Source organism: Ornithorhynchus anatinus, chromosome 2 (genome assembly GCF_004115215.2).
Source record: "Ornithorhynchus anatinus isolate Pmale09 chromosome 2, mOrnAna1.pri.v4, whole genome shotgun sequence".
NCBI classification, from domain to species: Eukaryota; Metazoa; Chordata; class Mammalia; order Monotremata; family Ornithorhynchidae; genus Ornithorhynchus; species Ornithorhynchus anatinus.
In genome coordinates, this window is record NC_041729.1 from 140,314,437 (window position 1) to 140,330,074 (window position 15,638).

The 15,638-nt window shown below is 56.2% G+C and overlaps 1 protein-coding gene across 1 annotated transcript in view; it reads right to left on the minus strand.

The window, feature by feature from the left end:
- Positions 1-15,638, minus strand: part of CLPB (caseinolytic mitochondrial matrix peptidase chaperone subunit B) — a 124,539-nt gene that overhangs the window by 17,778 nt on the left and 91,123 nt on the right. Inside the window, 3 exon segments of the mRNA XM_029058060.2 lie at positions 1,850-1,905; positions 3,180-3,257; positions 13,227-13,341. Of these exon segments, the coding sequence (XP_028913893.1) occupies positions 1,850-1,905; positions 3,180-3,257; positions 13,227-13,341 (249 nt within the window).

Below are 15,638 nucleotides of genomic sequence, written 5' to 3' on the forward strand. Positions count from 1 at the left end.
ACCTTCGCTCCTCTAACACCAATGTCTTTCTGTACCTCGAGCTAATCTACCCTGCTGCTGATCCCATGCCACTGACCTGGAGCTCCCTTCCCCTTCATTTCCAACAGACCACCACTCTCCTCACCATCAAAACCCCCCGAAAATCACATCTCCTCTACGAGGCCTTCCCTGACTAAGCCCTCATTTCCCCATCTGCCCTTCCCTCAGTGTCAACTATGCACTTGGCTGCACACCCCTTAAGCACTCTGATACTCATCCCTGCCCTACAGCATCATTAATAGCCTTATAATTTACTGTTTCCTCTCTCTGTAATTCATTTTAATATTTATCTCTCCCTCTAGACCGCAAGTTCCTTGTGGGAAGGGATTGTGTTCACCAACTCTGTTGCACTGTACTTTCACGAGGGCTTAGTATAGTGCTCTGTAAACAGGAGGCACTCAATAAATATCATCGATTGACTGATTAACACCACCATCTTCCATGTTTCTTAAGTCTGTAACCATGGCACTATCCTTGACCCCTCCCACTCAACCCTGACATTCAGTCTGTTCCCCAAATTCTGTCAGTTTTTCCTCTCCAGTATTTCCAGAATCAGTCATTTCCTCTCCGTCCAAACATCCACCCACTTGGTCCGGTCACCTGTCACATACCGGGTTGACCGACTCACTGATCCCCCAGTCTCTCCCCTCTCTAGTCCCGCATCATTTTTCTAAAAATATCGTTCTAATCCTGTCTCCCCACTCCTCAAAATTCTCCAACGGTGCACCATTCCTCTCCTCAGCAAGCAGAAACTCTTGACTGTTGGCTTTAAGGCACTCAATCAGCCTTCTCCCTTCCTTTTTAAAAAAATTTACAGGTATCTGTACCGGTATTTCCTCCTTATCCACTCCCTTCTCCCACTAAACCCCAACTAACACACTTCGTTCCTCTTCAGCCAAACTACTCACTGGGCCTTGTTTTCATTGCTCCAACACTAACCTCGTGCTCATGTTTCCCCCATTCTCCTCTGTTGCCCAGAACTCCCTCCCAATCAATCAATAAATGATTTATTGAGTGCCTGCTATGTACAGAGGACTGTACTACGCAGCAGAGAGAGTATAATCTCACATCCATAGAACACGGTTCTCCATATCTTCAAAGGCTTTCTACAATCACATTTCCTTCAGGTGGCCTCCCCCAATTAATTTCTAATCTCCCATCTTTATATTTCCGTAACTGCCGCTTTATCACTAGCCTCACCTACTTATGTCCCCACCTGGATACTCCACTGCTTCCTCCTATCAGTAAGTACTGTCTGTCTCCCTTGCTAGATTGTAAGCTCCTCATGGGTAGGGATCATTCCTACTAATTCTACTGCATTTTCCAGTGCCCAGTGCAAAGCTCCACCCACAGTCGATGCTCAATAAAATACTATTCATCAGTCGAACGATCGGATTCATTGATTAGTCTCTAGCCCCGGGTCTCTCGTTGTGATGGGAGTAATTCGGAGCATTTTCCCTCTCTCCCCGCCTACCCAGGAGGATCTCTGGCTTTCAGGGTCTGTCTGCGGGCTGGCACTGCCAGCGGCGGCCCAGATTCAGGAGCTTCTGGGACCTGAGGGGCAGAGCCTGGCAAAAGCCAGGCTGTGGGTCCTCCGAGTGTGGGAGGCTAGGTGGGGAGGTGGGGTCTGGGGAGGTGGGGTCCCTGCTGGGATGGTGGGGTGGGAGGTCATGGCAATCTGTTGCTTCGCCGAGGGTGCAGAATGAGGTGGCCCCAGCTGGGGACCCCCCCGTGGGACGGCATCAGGGGGAACTGAGGGTCCCGGGCAGGGATGGGGAAGCGGGGGTGTGGCCCGTTTTGGGGGCTGTACCTTTTTGCCATCCTTGTGCATGTACTTGGCTGCCTGCTTGGCCAGCTCTGTTTTGCCTGGAAAAGGGAAGAGAGGCAGCGGTTACGGTGAGAACATCTGTGCCGTGTGGGGGTGCTGATTTTGGGAGTGAAGGGGATGCCTCACCACAGCGGGTTGGGGTGGCAGGGCGGTGACAGCAGCAGCTGCAGGAACAGAACTTGCGGCATGCCCAAGGGGACCATGTTCCCGAGAACCGGTCGTGAGTGGCGCCTTTCCTTTTTCATTTATCGGCCGAGCGGCCCCTGGCAAAGCTCAGTTACTGCTTCCGCAGACATGCCCTCCCCATGCCCCCCAACCCCAATGCATCCTCAGCTCGCCGATTCCCAACTTCCTGGAGCCAGGACACTGGGCTGGGTGGGCAGAACCCTGGCCTGACTCTGGTGGCACCCCTATATCTGGCGCTGAGACCAACTCCTGTCATATCACAATTGCCCGTGAGAGCTGCGCGGCCGGAAGGCAGGAGGGCAGGAGGTGTGGGTGGAGGAAAGCCAGGCCTGGGTGGGGGGGGGGCCGGGCAATGTATCCTTCACTGTGTGCTGTGCGTTGCTGGGGGTTGAGGACAGAAGGCCGACGTTCGGCGGTGTCACCTAGGCCCCCCTGAGGGGACGAGAACCTCAGGGGAGACCTGGAGGTGGTCACGGTAACTGACTGCCACCAGTCCCGGCAGGTGCTGGATGTGGCGGGGACTAAGCCACCAGGGAAGCCTCGACTCCCCCTCTGGCTCCCGCTGCTCCAGGCCCTTCAGAGCCAGCAGGAGGCCGGGTCGGGGCGGGACTGAGGGGCTCTCCACACTCCGCACCCCAGGCCCCAAAGGCAGCAGCCTTTCGGGGGATCCCCCGGCCGAGAGACAGCCAGCGGAAGGGGGTTCTGCCCTTTCCGCTGGGAGGCTGGTGAGGAGGGTCGCTGACCAGAAACCCCACCTGTGGCAGCCCCGAGCAGCTGGGGTCCAAACACGCGGGTCACGCACGACCAGCCAGGCCATCATCTTGCCCCCCTCTATCCCCAGGGGCCGGGGCGGGGACTAACCCACTCCCATATTTTCTTTGCCAGAACGAGTTCAGGCCCAGCTCTGCCTGGGACCCTCCACCGGTGGGAAGTGGATCTGGTCCGGAGCCAACTTTCTCTCTGAGGACAGGCTCCTGCCGGGGGTCAAGACGTCTGGCCCCGGAGAAGTCAGGGGGCCGCAACCGCCCTGCTGCCGTCCCCGTCCAGACCGGGGGCCGCGCGTGAGCCCGCGCGGGCGGAGAGGGCACCGGGCCGCCCTGAGCCGAGGGGCCGAGCCGCCCGTTACCTATTCCGGATGAGCCCAGGAAAAGAAAGACCAGCGGGTGCTCCTCGTCGTACCAGCCGTTCTCCTTCCTCCGAATGGCTGGCTCCAGACGCGAAGACAAAACAAACAGAGAGGGGGAGGGGAGGCGGCCGATCAATCAATGACACAGAGGCAAGTATAATTATCACTAAGTATACAATATGTTTTACTGCTCTGTGCCTACCCAAAGTCCTCGCTGCCATTAGTGCTACCTAATTGGATTAGCCGCCAGGGCCCCCAGAGACACCTAATCAGGTTAGCATGGATTTGGAAAGCTGCCCGGAGCAGGTTTCGGATAAAGTTTTCCAGGATGTGCACTCAACGTTGCCAGGGAAACGGAGAGGAGGGTGGATGGTGAATGAACGCAGAAGTGGGAAGGGGATGGGGAGGGGGTCTGGGTGTGGGGGGGGGGGTCGGCGGGGAGAAGGGGACGGGGGACGGGACACGCACGAGAATTCCAGAGACGAGTTCGACCTCCGGCTTGTCAGCCTCAACCTTTGCGCCCACGGGTCTCCTCTAGAAGAGTTTGTTACACTTTCTTCTAGGCGGATGGAGGGAGGTGTCTTTGAATTCAAGGTCAGGGCCACTCCCCTCTGCGCCCCACCCCCGCCCCTGAAAGTCTCGTTTAAGATGCGGGGATGGGGCCGGTTCGGGGACGGCGCGGGGAGGGCGGATGTGAGTCCGACACCGGCCCCCGGCATCCGACCACCCCCCACTGAGACGTAAGCGAGGAAGCCAGGTGAGCGGTCGGAGTTCAGAGCTGGCCAACGCCACGGTACAAGGGACGCCGTTTGGGGACCCGCAGTCAGGTGATCTGTTCTTCCGTCTGTCCATCCATGACAGAGGATCCAGAATGGTAAGAGGAACGGCTTGGAGCACTTCACCCCCGACCCCTCAGCTAGGCCAGGTGGTGTGGCCCAGTGGAAAGAACAGGGAAAGGGGAGTCCGGGGCCTTGGGTTCTAGTTCAGATTCTGCCACAGGTCTGCTGAGTCTTCCTGGACAAGTCGGTTAACCTCTAGGGGCCTCAGGTTCACCTCTGTCCAGGGCGACAGGACGGACAGCGAGTCCCTCGTGGGACGGGGACCGTCCGATCCGTTCACCTCGTCATCTACCCCAGTGCTCAGCATCCAATCAGCACTTGATAAAAGCCACCGCTACCTCCAATTTTCTCTCTGGTGACCCTGCCTGGGCTGCTCATCTTTGAATCTATCCCAGCCCTCTGGTTCCACAGCTTCCCGTGGGCATGAATGCCAAGTCCCTGCTCCCAGCTGGGTGAGCAGCTACTTCCTGTTGTTGGTTCCTCTCAGCACTAAAGTGATGCTCAGCTCCACACAGCTTCGCCAGCCGGGGCACGTGAGGAGAATGGATAATGGTCAAATAAACTTAACTAGCTGCTGGGACCAGCTGAAAGCAAGATGGTGTGGGGGAGAAGGAGGGGGAAGAGGTAGAGGGAAGGCTTCGGCCCCTTCACCAAGACCCGGGAGGCAACCGAGGAGGATGGAACCACTATCTGGAGAAGAGGGGTTCTTTAGGGGTGGGGGCTTCTAGAGGATTGAGATTCATTCATTCATACACTGGTTCCATCGTATCGAGTTAGCGCTTACTGTGTGCAGAGCACCGTACTAAGTGCTTGGGAGAATACAATATAACAATAAACGTGATGCTGTGCCCCGTTGTGGTCAGGGAATGTGTCTGTTATATTGTATTCTCCCAAGAGTCAGTACAGTGCTCAGCACATAGTAAGTGCTCAATAAATAGGATCGACTGACTAAGTGAAAGCCCATCAGCGATGCCGGTGATCAATGCGGCAGTGGGAACAAAGGGCTGTCTTTGCACGTGCCTATTGGAGGTGGACCTCGGGGGGGGTCCCACAGGGGTCTTTTCGGCCCGCACACATCCTCAGGAGGACTTTGCTTCTGGTGATGTCACCTTTGGGCGTAAAGATTAATAATAATAATGATAATAATGGTGCTTGTTAATTGCTTATTATGTGCCTGGCACTGTACTAAGTTCTGAAAAGGATACAAGCAAATCAGGTTGGACACAGTTCCTGTCCCACATGGGGCTCACGCTCTTAATCCCCATTTTACAGATGAGGTAACCGAGGCACAGAGAAGTGAAGTGACTTCCCAAGATCATACAGCAGACAAGTGGCGGAGTTGGGATTGGAACCCAGGTCCTTCTGACTCCCAGGCCCATGATCTAGCCACTCTACCTGGCTTCAGTGGCCACCCTCCCCGCCCCCAGCTAACTGGGACGGGCCCTAGGGTGCAACGATTCTGCACATGTCCCGTCCAAACTCTTCATGGTTTTGACTCCTTTGATCTAGTCCCTTTCCAGACCTAGGAGTCCTAACCTACGCCCTAAGTCCTGTGCGGACTCAGTTGAGGCAAAGACCAAATCCCCGACTCCCCCAGCGCGCTCTGCCCAGCTTGGGAGAAAGTCTTCTGGAGGCCTACTAGACTGTAGGCTTGTGTGAGCACAGAATGTGTCTGCCAACTCTGTTAAATTGTTCTCTCCCAGGCACTCAGTACAGTGCTGTGCACTAAGTGAGCGCTCAATAAAATAAATGATCGAGTGATTTAGTGGAAGCACCATCACTGTCAGTGTCTTCTTCTTGGGCAGCCCTGGGCTGGGCTCAGCCATAAGACACAGAGTGGGTCCACGGGGAGCCTTCAATCAGAAACCACTGGCAGAGGGAAGAAGCGTGGCCTAGTGGAACGAGCCTGGGCCCAGGAGTCAGGGGATCTGGGTTCTAATCCTTCTCTGCCTCTTTTTTTTTATGGTGTTTGTTACGTGGTTACTGTGTGTCAAGCACTGTACTAAGCGGTGGGGTAGAACTAAGCGCTGGGTATCCTCTTGTCTGCTGCGTGGCCTCGGGCAAATCCCTTAACTATTCTGGGCCTCAGTTTCCTCATCCGTAAAATGAGATTTAATTATATGTTCTCCCTCCTGTTTAGACTGTGAGCCCATGTGGAACAGGACTCACCTGAACCTCTTGTATCCTACCTGAACCTCTTGTATCTACTCCAGTACCTCAGTTCAGTGCTCGGCACATAGTGAGCACTTAACAAATACCACAATTATTATTATTATTATTATTATCCATGGAGAGAGGTCGATCGAGGGAGAATCTGAGAGAGATCGCCAACTCCCTGGACCCTGGGGGAGGGGTCGTGTCCTTGCCCGTCTCTAAGGCTGCCGCCTGCATGGGGGAAGCATTATGGTTTGGGGTGCCACATCGTAGGTAAGTGACCGGCAATTGCCCCGATTTCCTGTGTTCAGATCCTGGGGGGCAGCCGGGAGATCCAGAAGCCCACTCCCCTACTGCCGGCAACCTCCCAAATGTATTTCCAAGTCTCACAATCCTGGCGATCAGGAAATTCTTCCCCTGGTCCTACCTAAATTCCATCTGCTGCAATTTAAGCCCGTTCCTTCCTGTGATCAGACCATGAGAAGCAGTGCGCCTGGTGGAAGGAGCACGGGTCTGGTGATCCGAGGATCCTGGGTTCTAATCCGAGCTCTGCTGTGTGACCACGGGCAAGTCACTTAACTTCCCTAGCTCTCAGTTTCCTCAACTGCAAAATGGAGATGCAATATCTGTTCTCCCTCCTCCTCAGACTGTGAGCCCCATGTGTCATCTGATCACCCGAGTGCTGTGCCTGGCACACAGTAAGCGTTTAACAAATACCACAATTAATATTATTATTATTAACCCATCATCAACCAGCTTATTTAAGTGTCTACTGAGTACCACAGAAGCAAGGCAAACATTCCCTGCCCTCAAGGAGCTGCGATCTACTGGTGGAGGTGGGCGGACAGAAACAACGGGGGGTTGGAGGATGCTCATTTGCCTGGCTCCACCTCCAAAGGGAAGAACAACCTAACTGGGTTGCCGGTACCCTGCTGGAAGCCCCGGTCTCGGTCTGGCCCTGACTACGGAGGAGGCGGTAACGGGGCTGGAAGCCGCCAGGTGCACTGGCATCCCTGGCGGGACCCGAGGGAGGGCAAAGCCCGAGCGTGAACCTGACTCTAGGAGGCTGGGAATTCTGCAGGGTGGAGCCGTCTGGGGGCTCGTTTGGAGTAGAGCGCCGCGGTGGAGGGATGTTTTCATTTCATTTGTGTGCGTTAACCTCGTCTCCCTCAGCACCGGCTATTTAAAAGAAAAGCCTCTGGGCCTCTGGGGAGAGCCCTCGGGGGGCTCCGGGTGGAGGAAACTAATGAAAGAGCCCGACTGGGCTTAGTGGGGCTTGGGAGGACTAGTGGTCCAATTCAGCCCGGGCTGCGTGAAGCAGGGCCAGTGACGGCCGGAGAATCTCAGTCCAGAGGAGAGTGGACAGTTCCAGGCAGGCCGGGTGAAGGATGCAGAGAGGAGGGGGGAGCAAGAAAGCAGCAGGGCGGGACGTGGTTGGGGGAAAGTCGCGGGGCAGAGGTCTGCCCGGCCTGGGGGCTTGGTGCCGCCCGCTCCTCGCTGACGGAGGTGTGGTGGCTCGAATGTTCGGGGCTTTTGGGACCTCAGGGCCCTGGATGCTGGGCTGCTAGCGGAGGAGTCTGGATGGGGGACGTCTACTCTGTGGGGCTGCCGGGCTCCGGGGCTGCCCAGAGGATCGTCCCCTGTCAGATTCCCCCCAGGGACGTCAGGCCCACGGGGGCAAAGAACAAGGAGCTCTGGAAGCCGGAAGAAGGTAGCGCGGGGTGGGGGGAGGGCCTGCGGCCGCTGGGGCTGGGGGGGCCGTTTCCAGCTCTGCCTCCGAAGTCCTGCTTTATTTCCTCCATCTCGCGCGCTGTAACTGTGCGGCTGGGTCTCAGAGAGGCCCTTCAGCTGGGGATTGAACTGATAAATTCACTGTATTACTTTACACAAATCAATACCCTAGCAGTTATCAGGGGTTGATGTGACCAAAATTGGTTTCAGCCAATTTGTGAGTGTAATAAATGTCCATTTATCAAATCAATTCATTCCACGGCGCTTCTCCGGCTGCCCACCGTCAGGGCACTGGGGGGTGCCCGGCCGGTGCCACCCGCATCAGCTGCCTGCCCGCCCCGACTAAGTCCCAGCTCCACCCGGGAGCCCGGGAGCCCATGAGCAGGCGCCTCACCCTTTGTTGCCAGGCCCAGATGGGTAAAGACCAGCTCTAGGTAGCACGGGGGGCTACCGTCAACCTGCATGGTGGCCTTTTGACCCACGCAGGTGGCCTTTTGAACCATCATCATTATCATTAAAGAGCACTATACTAAGCACTTGGGAGAGAACGATACAACAGAGTCGGTAAACCCATTCCCTGCCCACGGTGTGTTTACACTCTAGAAGGGGACCCGTCTTCTCCTATCACCGGGGACTGAGGGTCGGATCGGCCCCTGGGCCGCTGGGTGGCCCGGCCCAGGTGAGTGTGAGAGAGAGGGACACAGAGGGAGAGAGAGACAGAGAGGTTACCGCTCAGTGACCAGAAGACCCAGCTATTAGGAAAGCGTGAGAGCGCACGTTCTGACTCTGAAAATACCCTCCCCCTATAGTACCATGGCAACATCTCCTCCCCACGGCTGCTCTGGTCCCTCAGATCTAAACACTCTGTTCTATTAAGTGGGCCACACTGCCCTCCGCCTGGCTTCGGTATCACCATTCAGTCCCAGTGTGCAGGGGCCTGTACTGGGTGCTGACTGTGGGCAGAGCTCTGTAGTGGCTGCCTACTGTGGGCAGAGCTCTACATTGGGCACCTGTCTACACTGGGTACTTGGGGAAGATGAAAAAACACCAACCCCTGCCTCTGAGGAGCTAAAGGTCTAATGGGGGAGGCAGACAGGCAGACAGACACAGACTGACGAATATGCCTTAGTTAAGAATGTGAAGGCAGGGATAAATACTAAATATAAGAGCAATAGATAACAATTCTGGGGCTGGCACTTCACACTGGAGCACTGGTTCAGGCGACGCAGCGAAGTGGGGGTTCAGACCCCCAGCTGTAAGCTTTGGTGTGCGCCTACCCGCCGAGGCCATGGAGAGGGCCCGGACCCCTTCCTCTGCCGAGGGCATCTAAGGGTGCTTTATCCCAGGCTGATTGGAAGGTGGCTCGAGTGCGAGCCATCTGGACGCCCCGGCCCAGCAGAGCTCCAGTGGGGCGAGGGTTTCGCAGAAACCAGTGCGTCTGGAGAATCGAGACCGGGACGGAGCTGGAACAGCCAAAATGGGCGGGGTTGCCTCGTGGCTCAGCTGCCAAACTCAGGGGCCATGGAGACCAGCTCCCCAAAGCCCTCCTCCCAGGCACAATAATTTCCCAGCCCCCCACTTATTTAAAAAAATGGCATTTGTTAAGCGCTTAACTATGTAGACACAAGCTAATCAGGTTGGGCACAATCCAAGTCCCATTATGAGGCTCAAATTCTTTATCCTCATTTCACAGATGAGGCAACTGAGTCATAGAGAAGGGAAGTGACCTGCTCAAGGCCAACCAGCAGACAAGTATTGGAGCCAGGATTACAATCCAGGTCCTTTTGACTCCCACTAGACCATGCTGCTTCTTGCCTTTCTACACATGCACGGATGGCCCAGCAATAGACCATTTCTGGCCCGGGCTGCCACTCATCTCTCTGACCCTAGGGTCAGCTGAGGCCTCAGTTTCCCACCTTGGACTGAAGGGACGCCTCCTTTCTACCTCCCTGCAGAATTATTTTTACCCCGAACAGATAGTCTCTTTCCCTGCTGAGGGGGGCTTTCCTGGGAATGGCAGATTTTTAGAGAAGGGACACAAGAGGCACGATGGCCACGGAATACCCGTGGCATCTGTTAAGCATTTACTATGTGCTAAGCACTGTACTAAGGGCTGGGGCGGATACAAGATAATTGGGTCCCACGTGGGCAGCATGGAGAGGCAACGCGGCATAGCGGCGTAGTGGAGAGAGCACGGGTCTGGGAGACAGACGATCGTGGATACTAATCCCGGCTCAGCCACTTGTCCTCTGTATGACCTTGGGCAAGTCACTTCACTTCTCTGTGCCTCAGTTCCCTCATCTGTAAACTGGGGTTTGAGAACGTGAGCCCCATGTGGGAAAGGGACCGTGCCCAACCCCATTTGCTTCTATCTACCCCAGAGCTCAGTACAGTGTCCGGAAACAAAGCAAGCACTTAAGAAACACCATAATTATTATTATTATTTTTACATGGGGCTCACATACTAAGTAGTAGGGTGCACAGGTACTGAACCCCCGTTTTGCAGACGAGAGAACTGAGGCACAGAGAAGTGAAGTCACTTGCCCAAGGTCACACAGCAGGAAAGTAGTGGTGCTGGGATTTGAACTCGGGTCCTCTGGCTCCCAGGCCTGTGCTTTTTCCACTAGACCGGGCTGCCATCCCGACGTGCAGTAGTCAGAGAAGGCAATCCTTTGGCTGCATCTGCAGAGTGTCCTGGGGAGAGGGGGCAGACTCCAGACACGTCCTGAGGGGAAGGCCCACAGGTGGGAAGGACTTGACAATCTCACTATGGTGCAGGAGGGAGTTTTGAGGGGAGGGAAGGGAGGGCAATGAGCATAAGATCTGGCTGGAGGCCCGGGCGGGCGGGGAGCTGCCTCGGAGGCCGACTGCAGCCCCGGCCTCTGCCTGTGCGCTCCCTCTGCTGGCTCGGAGCCCCACAGTGCCGTTGCCGGGGCCGGCCGACCCGAGCCCTTCCGGGAAGGGAACGGTAACCTAAGTACCGGCCCCGGCGGCCCCGAGGCCGACTGGAGGGCGGCTCGGGGTTCTTGGGGAGGCTGAGGAGCTTGGGAGTGGTGGAGGCTGGGGGAAGGCCCAGCTGGCCCTGGGCCACACGACAGCTAAGCTAAGCAGGGCCTAGTGTGTAGAGCATGGGCCTGGGAGTCAGGGGACCTGGGTTCTAATCCTCGCTCTGCCACGGTCTGCTGTGTGACCTTAGGCAAATCACCTTAGTTCCCTCATTTGCAAAATGAGGACTAAGACCGAGAACTCCACGCGGACTGTGCCCAACCCCGATTAGCTCGTATCTTTCCCAGTGCAGCATGGCATGGTCGACAGACACGACAGCTAAGCTGAGCAGGGCCTAGTGGGTACAGCATGGGCCTGGGAGTCAGAAGGTCATGGTTTCTAATCCTGCTTCTGTCACTTGTCTGCCGTGTGGCACTGGGCAAGTCACTTCACTTCTCTGTGCCTCAGTTCCCTCATCTGTAAAATGGGAATTAAGACTGTGAACCCCACATGGGACAGGAACTGTGCCCAACCCGATTTGCTTGTATTCGCTCCGGCGCTTAGTAATAATAATCATGGTACTTCTTAAGTGCTTTCTATGTGCCAGGGAGTGCTCATAGCGCTGGGGTAGATACAAGGTAGTCAGGCTGGACGCTGTCTCTGTCCCACATGGGGCACACAGTCTCAGGGATAGAACAGATAGTAAATCTCCATTTTACAGATGAGGAAACTGAGGCACAGAGATGTTGCCCGACTCGCCCCAGCTCGCACAGCAAGCCGGGGCAAAACCAGAATTGGAGTCCAGGTTCCCCGGCTCCCCGGCCCATGCTCTCTGCATTAAGCCATGCTGCTTCTGAACAACCATCGAGGACACCCAAATCCAAGGAATTTGCCCCCACAGAAAGCTGCGTGGCGAAGAACACTACCCGGTTCTGAAGGGGTTTGGATCGATCCACAGACAAGCAATCAATGCTGGGTCAGTAGGGGGATAGATAGGGGTTGGGTGACCCAACAACTGTGGGGGTGAATGACCAGGAGGGCAACTGGCCCAGAGCTCCCCCCAAAATTCTTGGGGCTATGTCAGACACAGGCAAAGGCCTGGAACAGTCCCGGGCCCTCAGCAAGCGCTCAATAAACACCTCGGACTGGCTGATAGGACGGATGGACGTCGGGGCTGGGCCACAGCGGCGCTGACCAGAACGGGATGCCATCTGATGTCCTCACGGAACGAGTTACAGGCCATAAATCCTGGTCTCTGACCTCCCAGCAGGGAGGCAGAAGCACAATTTTAGCCACAGATTGGCCCAAGGCCGCAAGGCGAAGTCTGGCTGGGACTTTTTTTCTGGCCCTGGCAGCCCTCAGTGCCTGCCCTTGCTGCCCTCTCTCTTCCTTCGCCACGCTCCCCAATTATAGCTCCCAATGGCACGTCACAGGCGCGATGAGGGGTTGGGTGGGCAGACAGTGTCCTCAGGGGAGGGACACCAATCTGGATAACAGCCCAGGCAGGGAAACGCACCCTCTCCCCCGCCCAGATCCTGGAACAGACCGCCCAGATAGCTTTCCTCGGCCTCCGTGGAGTTTGCTCCCATGCTACCGGCTTCTGAAATCTTTAGTTCCACGACCACTTGATAGACAAGACTCTATGGGAGAGAGATGGTCTCTACTCTAAAGCATCTTTTGTTCACCTGTTGGGTTTAGCCGGGAGAGAAGACCTCACTCCTCCTGCCATCCGTCCCTCCTGGATAATAATGCAGGTATTTGTTAAGCATTCACTATATGCTGAGCACTGTTCTAAGCGCTGGGGCAGATACAAGGTAATCAGGTTGTCCCAGGTGGGGCTCACAGTCTTAATCCCCATTTTACAGATGAGGTAACTGAGGCACAGAGAAATCAAGTGACTTGCCCAGAGTCACACAACAGATCAGCGGCAGAGGCAGGATTAGAACCCAAGACCTCTGACTCCCAAGTCCGTGCTCTTTCCACTAAACCATGCTGCTTTTCACGCTGGATGAATGAGGGATCTTCCAGGGGAAGGGAAGGAAGAGTTTGGGGGAAATGGAAGGGTATAAAGGGGAGGTGGGAATGTTGGGTACTAGTGGGGTTGGGTAGGTGAGGCCGGTTGGGCTCCTTGTCCCTGTCTCCTCTGGCATATCTTGGTCCTCTCTCCCAAACTAGCTCCAGCCCTTTTCCTTCACCTCCTCCTCCTTCTCCAGGAAGCTCTTCTGGATCGGGTCTGCACACTCTCAAATCTGTCAGTCCATTCGTACCCTATTCATCTCCCCGCCCCAGTGACGTCGGGTTAGGCTTGGACCGGCTCTCCAGACCGGAGGGCACCTACCTGCTCCCACGGTTGCTATGGCGCTCTCCTGCCCGATGATGTGCTCTTTCAGCCGCTGCTCCAGGGGGAACCGGCGCCGTTCCTCGGCTTCGCGCTTGTGCTGCTCCTCCTGGAACTGGAAAAGAGAAACTGGGGTCAGGGGCCAGGAGGTCTCCTCCCTGGAAACCCAGCCTGAAAAAGCCAACACGCTCAAGGGCACGGCACGGGAACGGCGAACTGCCATTTCCCATCCGGTTCACCCTTTGCTGGAGACTGTGGCCTCCTCCTCCAGGAAGCTTTCTCTGAATAATCCTCTTCACCTCTCCAACCCACCCATACTATCCTTGATATCCTTCTCTAACGCATCTGCGCCCCCGGAATGAGCGGAACAGCGAGGCTGCATCCTTGCATCCTAATAGCCCAAGTTTAGGAAAGCCATTGTGGCAGTCAACCAGCCAATGGAAGCGAGGGGATTGCCTCCAATTTTTGTTAATTAGAAAACTCATCCTATTTTGAGGCTATTTTTCGGGGAGTGAGGGGGGAACACACCCCTTCCAAACTCCTAAATGTTCTTCCTCCCAGCAGGTGGGCGATGGATAGCCCAAGCCTCCACTAACAGCCTCCACTCCCCTTCGCCTTGACCACACCGCCCTCCCCATCCTGACCCGGCCCCACTTTCTCCCAGAGAATGGGATCCTCTGTCACAAGAGCCACGGTGATCCACTGCTCTCGCGTCCTAGGAGGGAGGAAGGGGCCGCGCCACCGGCCTGTTTGCCAGTGTTTTCCTGTTAGGGGAGTGACCCTGACAGAAGTTTAAAAAAAATAAATAAATAGCAAACAATCCAATTTCTGCCGTTATCAGTCTGCGGCTGAAAGGCGCCATCGGTCCCGATGGTTCATCTGGAGCAATAACTCGTCTGCCGGTCCCGGCGGAGCGGCCAGCCCTGGAGGAGTGGCCGGCCCTGGCGGGATGGAAGCCGGCGGGGCCCGCCGTGCCTCCCTCCGGCGCCTTATACATCACCCTGATCGGACGCCTTTCGCCGCACCAGCCTTCCATCCGCCCCCTCCTCCCCTGACGCAGGGATGCAGGGCTCCGGCTGGGGCCACTGGTGAGGACGCAGGCCAGATCGGGAATGTGTGGGAAATGAAGTTGATTTCCCGCCACGTCGTAATAATAATGATCATAATAATAATGACGGTATTTTTTAAGGCCTACTACGTGCCAGGCACTGTACTAAGTGCTGGGCTGGACACAATCCCTCTTCCATATGGAGCTCACAGTCTTAATTCCCAATTTACAGATAAGGCAACTGAGGCACAGAAGTAAAGTGACTTGCCCAAGGTCACTCAGCAGACAAGTGGCAGAGCCAGGATTAGAAGCCAGGTCCCTCTGATTTGGAGGCCCGTGCCCTATCATGCTGCTTCTCCTGCCACATCACACTATGTCCTCCAAACGCCAGGGACTGAAACACTGGATATATCTCTCGCTACCCTTCATCCACGTTCCCTGTGGTCTCTGACCATCGTCCTCCTCAGCCACAGCTGGCCGGTGGCCCCGGATGCAGGTCCGGTGGTGGGGAGGACGGTGGGCCCGATGGACCAGAGGGGAATGATGTGAAAGAGGGGGGGAGAGAGAGAGAGAGATAGTTCAGAGGAGAGGTGCCGGGGAGCTTGTGAAAGGAGGGGAATTTCCTGGGTCACCCAGCGGTTCACAGATGGTCATACTTCCTCCTTCTAAGGATCCCCTGGAGGTTTGCTAAGCTTTACACAGGATGTGTGTATGTGTACGCTGCATGGTCTGCTCCAGACCTGGGGGATTGCAGCCCCTCCCCCTCGCCCCTGGGTGTTGGACATGTCAGTCGCTGCTGAGCTGGAGTTCCTAGCCTCTACGGTGCCCCAGTGTAACTCCTCTTACAGAGAAACGCTGGTGGTGCTCCTTGGGCGGGGTGGACCTTCAGGAGGGTGGGACCGGTGGGGCAGGGGAGGAGGGTGGACTCCGAGGGCGGCAGTGGCGTGGCCTTCGCTGTAGAACACACCCTCCACAGGGCACAGTAGTGCCAGGGCCCCGGGCGCGCCGCATCCCGCTCTCCAGGCCGCCGCAGTGAGGACTGAACTGGGCACGGGCCCTCCATCTTGGGTTGGGGGAGAGTGCCCCGAGCTAGGCCTTGGTTTTTAGCCACCGTGAGGCTCTGATGCGAAGATCTGGAATGGTTTCCCCTGGGCCCTGAGCCTCGACCGACTGGTCCGTACCTGTGGGTCCTCAGCGGCTGGTCCAGGAGAAGGCCTGCGGTCCACTCTCCCACCCGCTGCTGCCCGCCTCCCGGTCAGTCCCACTCTACCATCCCACTATGGGCGCCTCACACACCTGTCCGCCCCTCATGTCAGCCCCAGCTAGATGAAGTCAGTCAGTCACATTTATTGAGTGCTTACTGT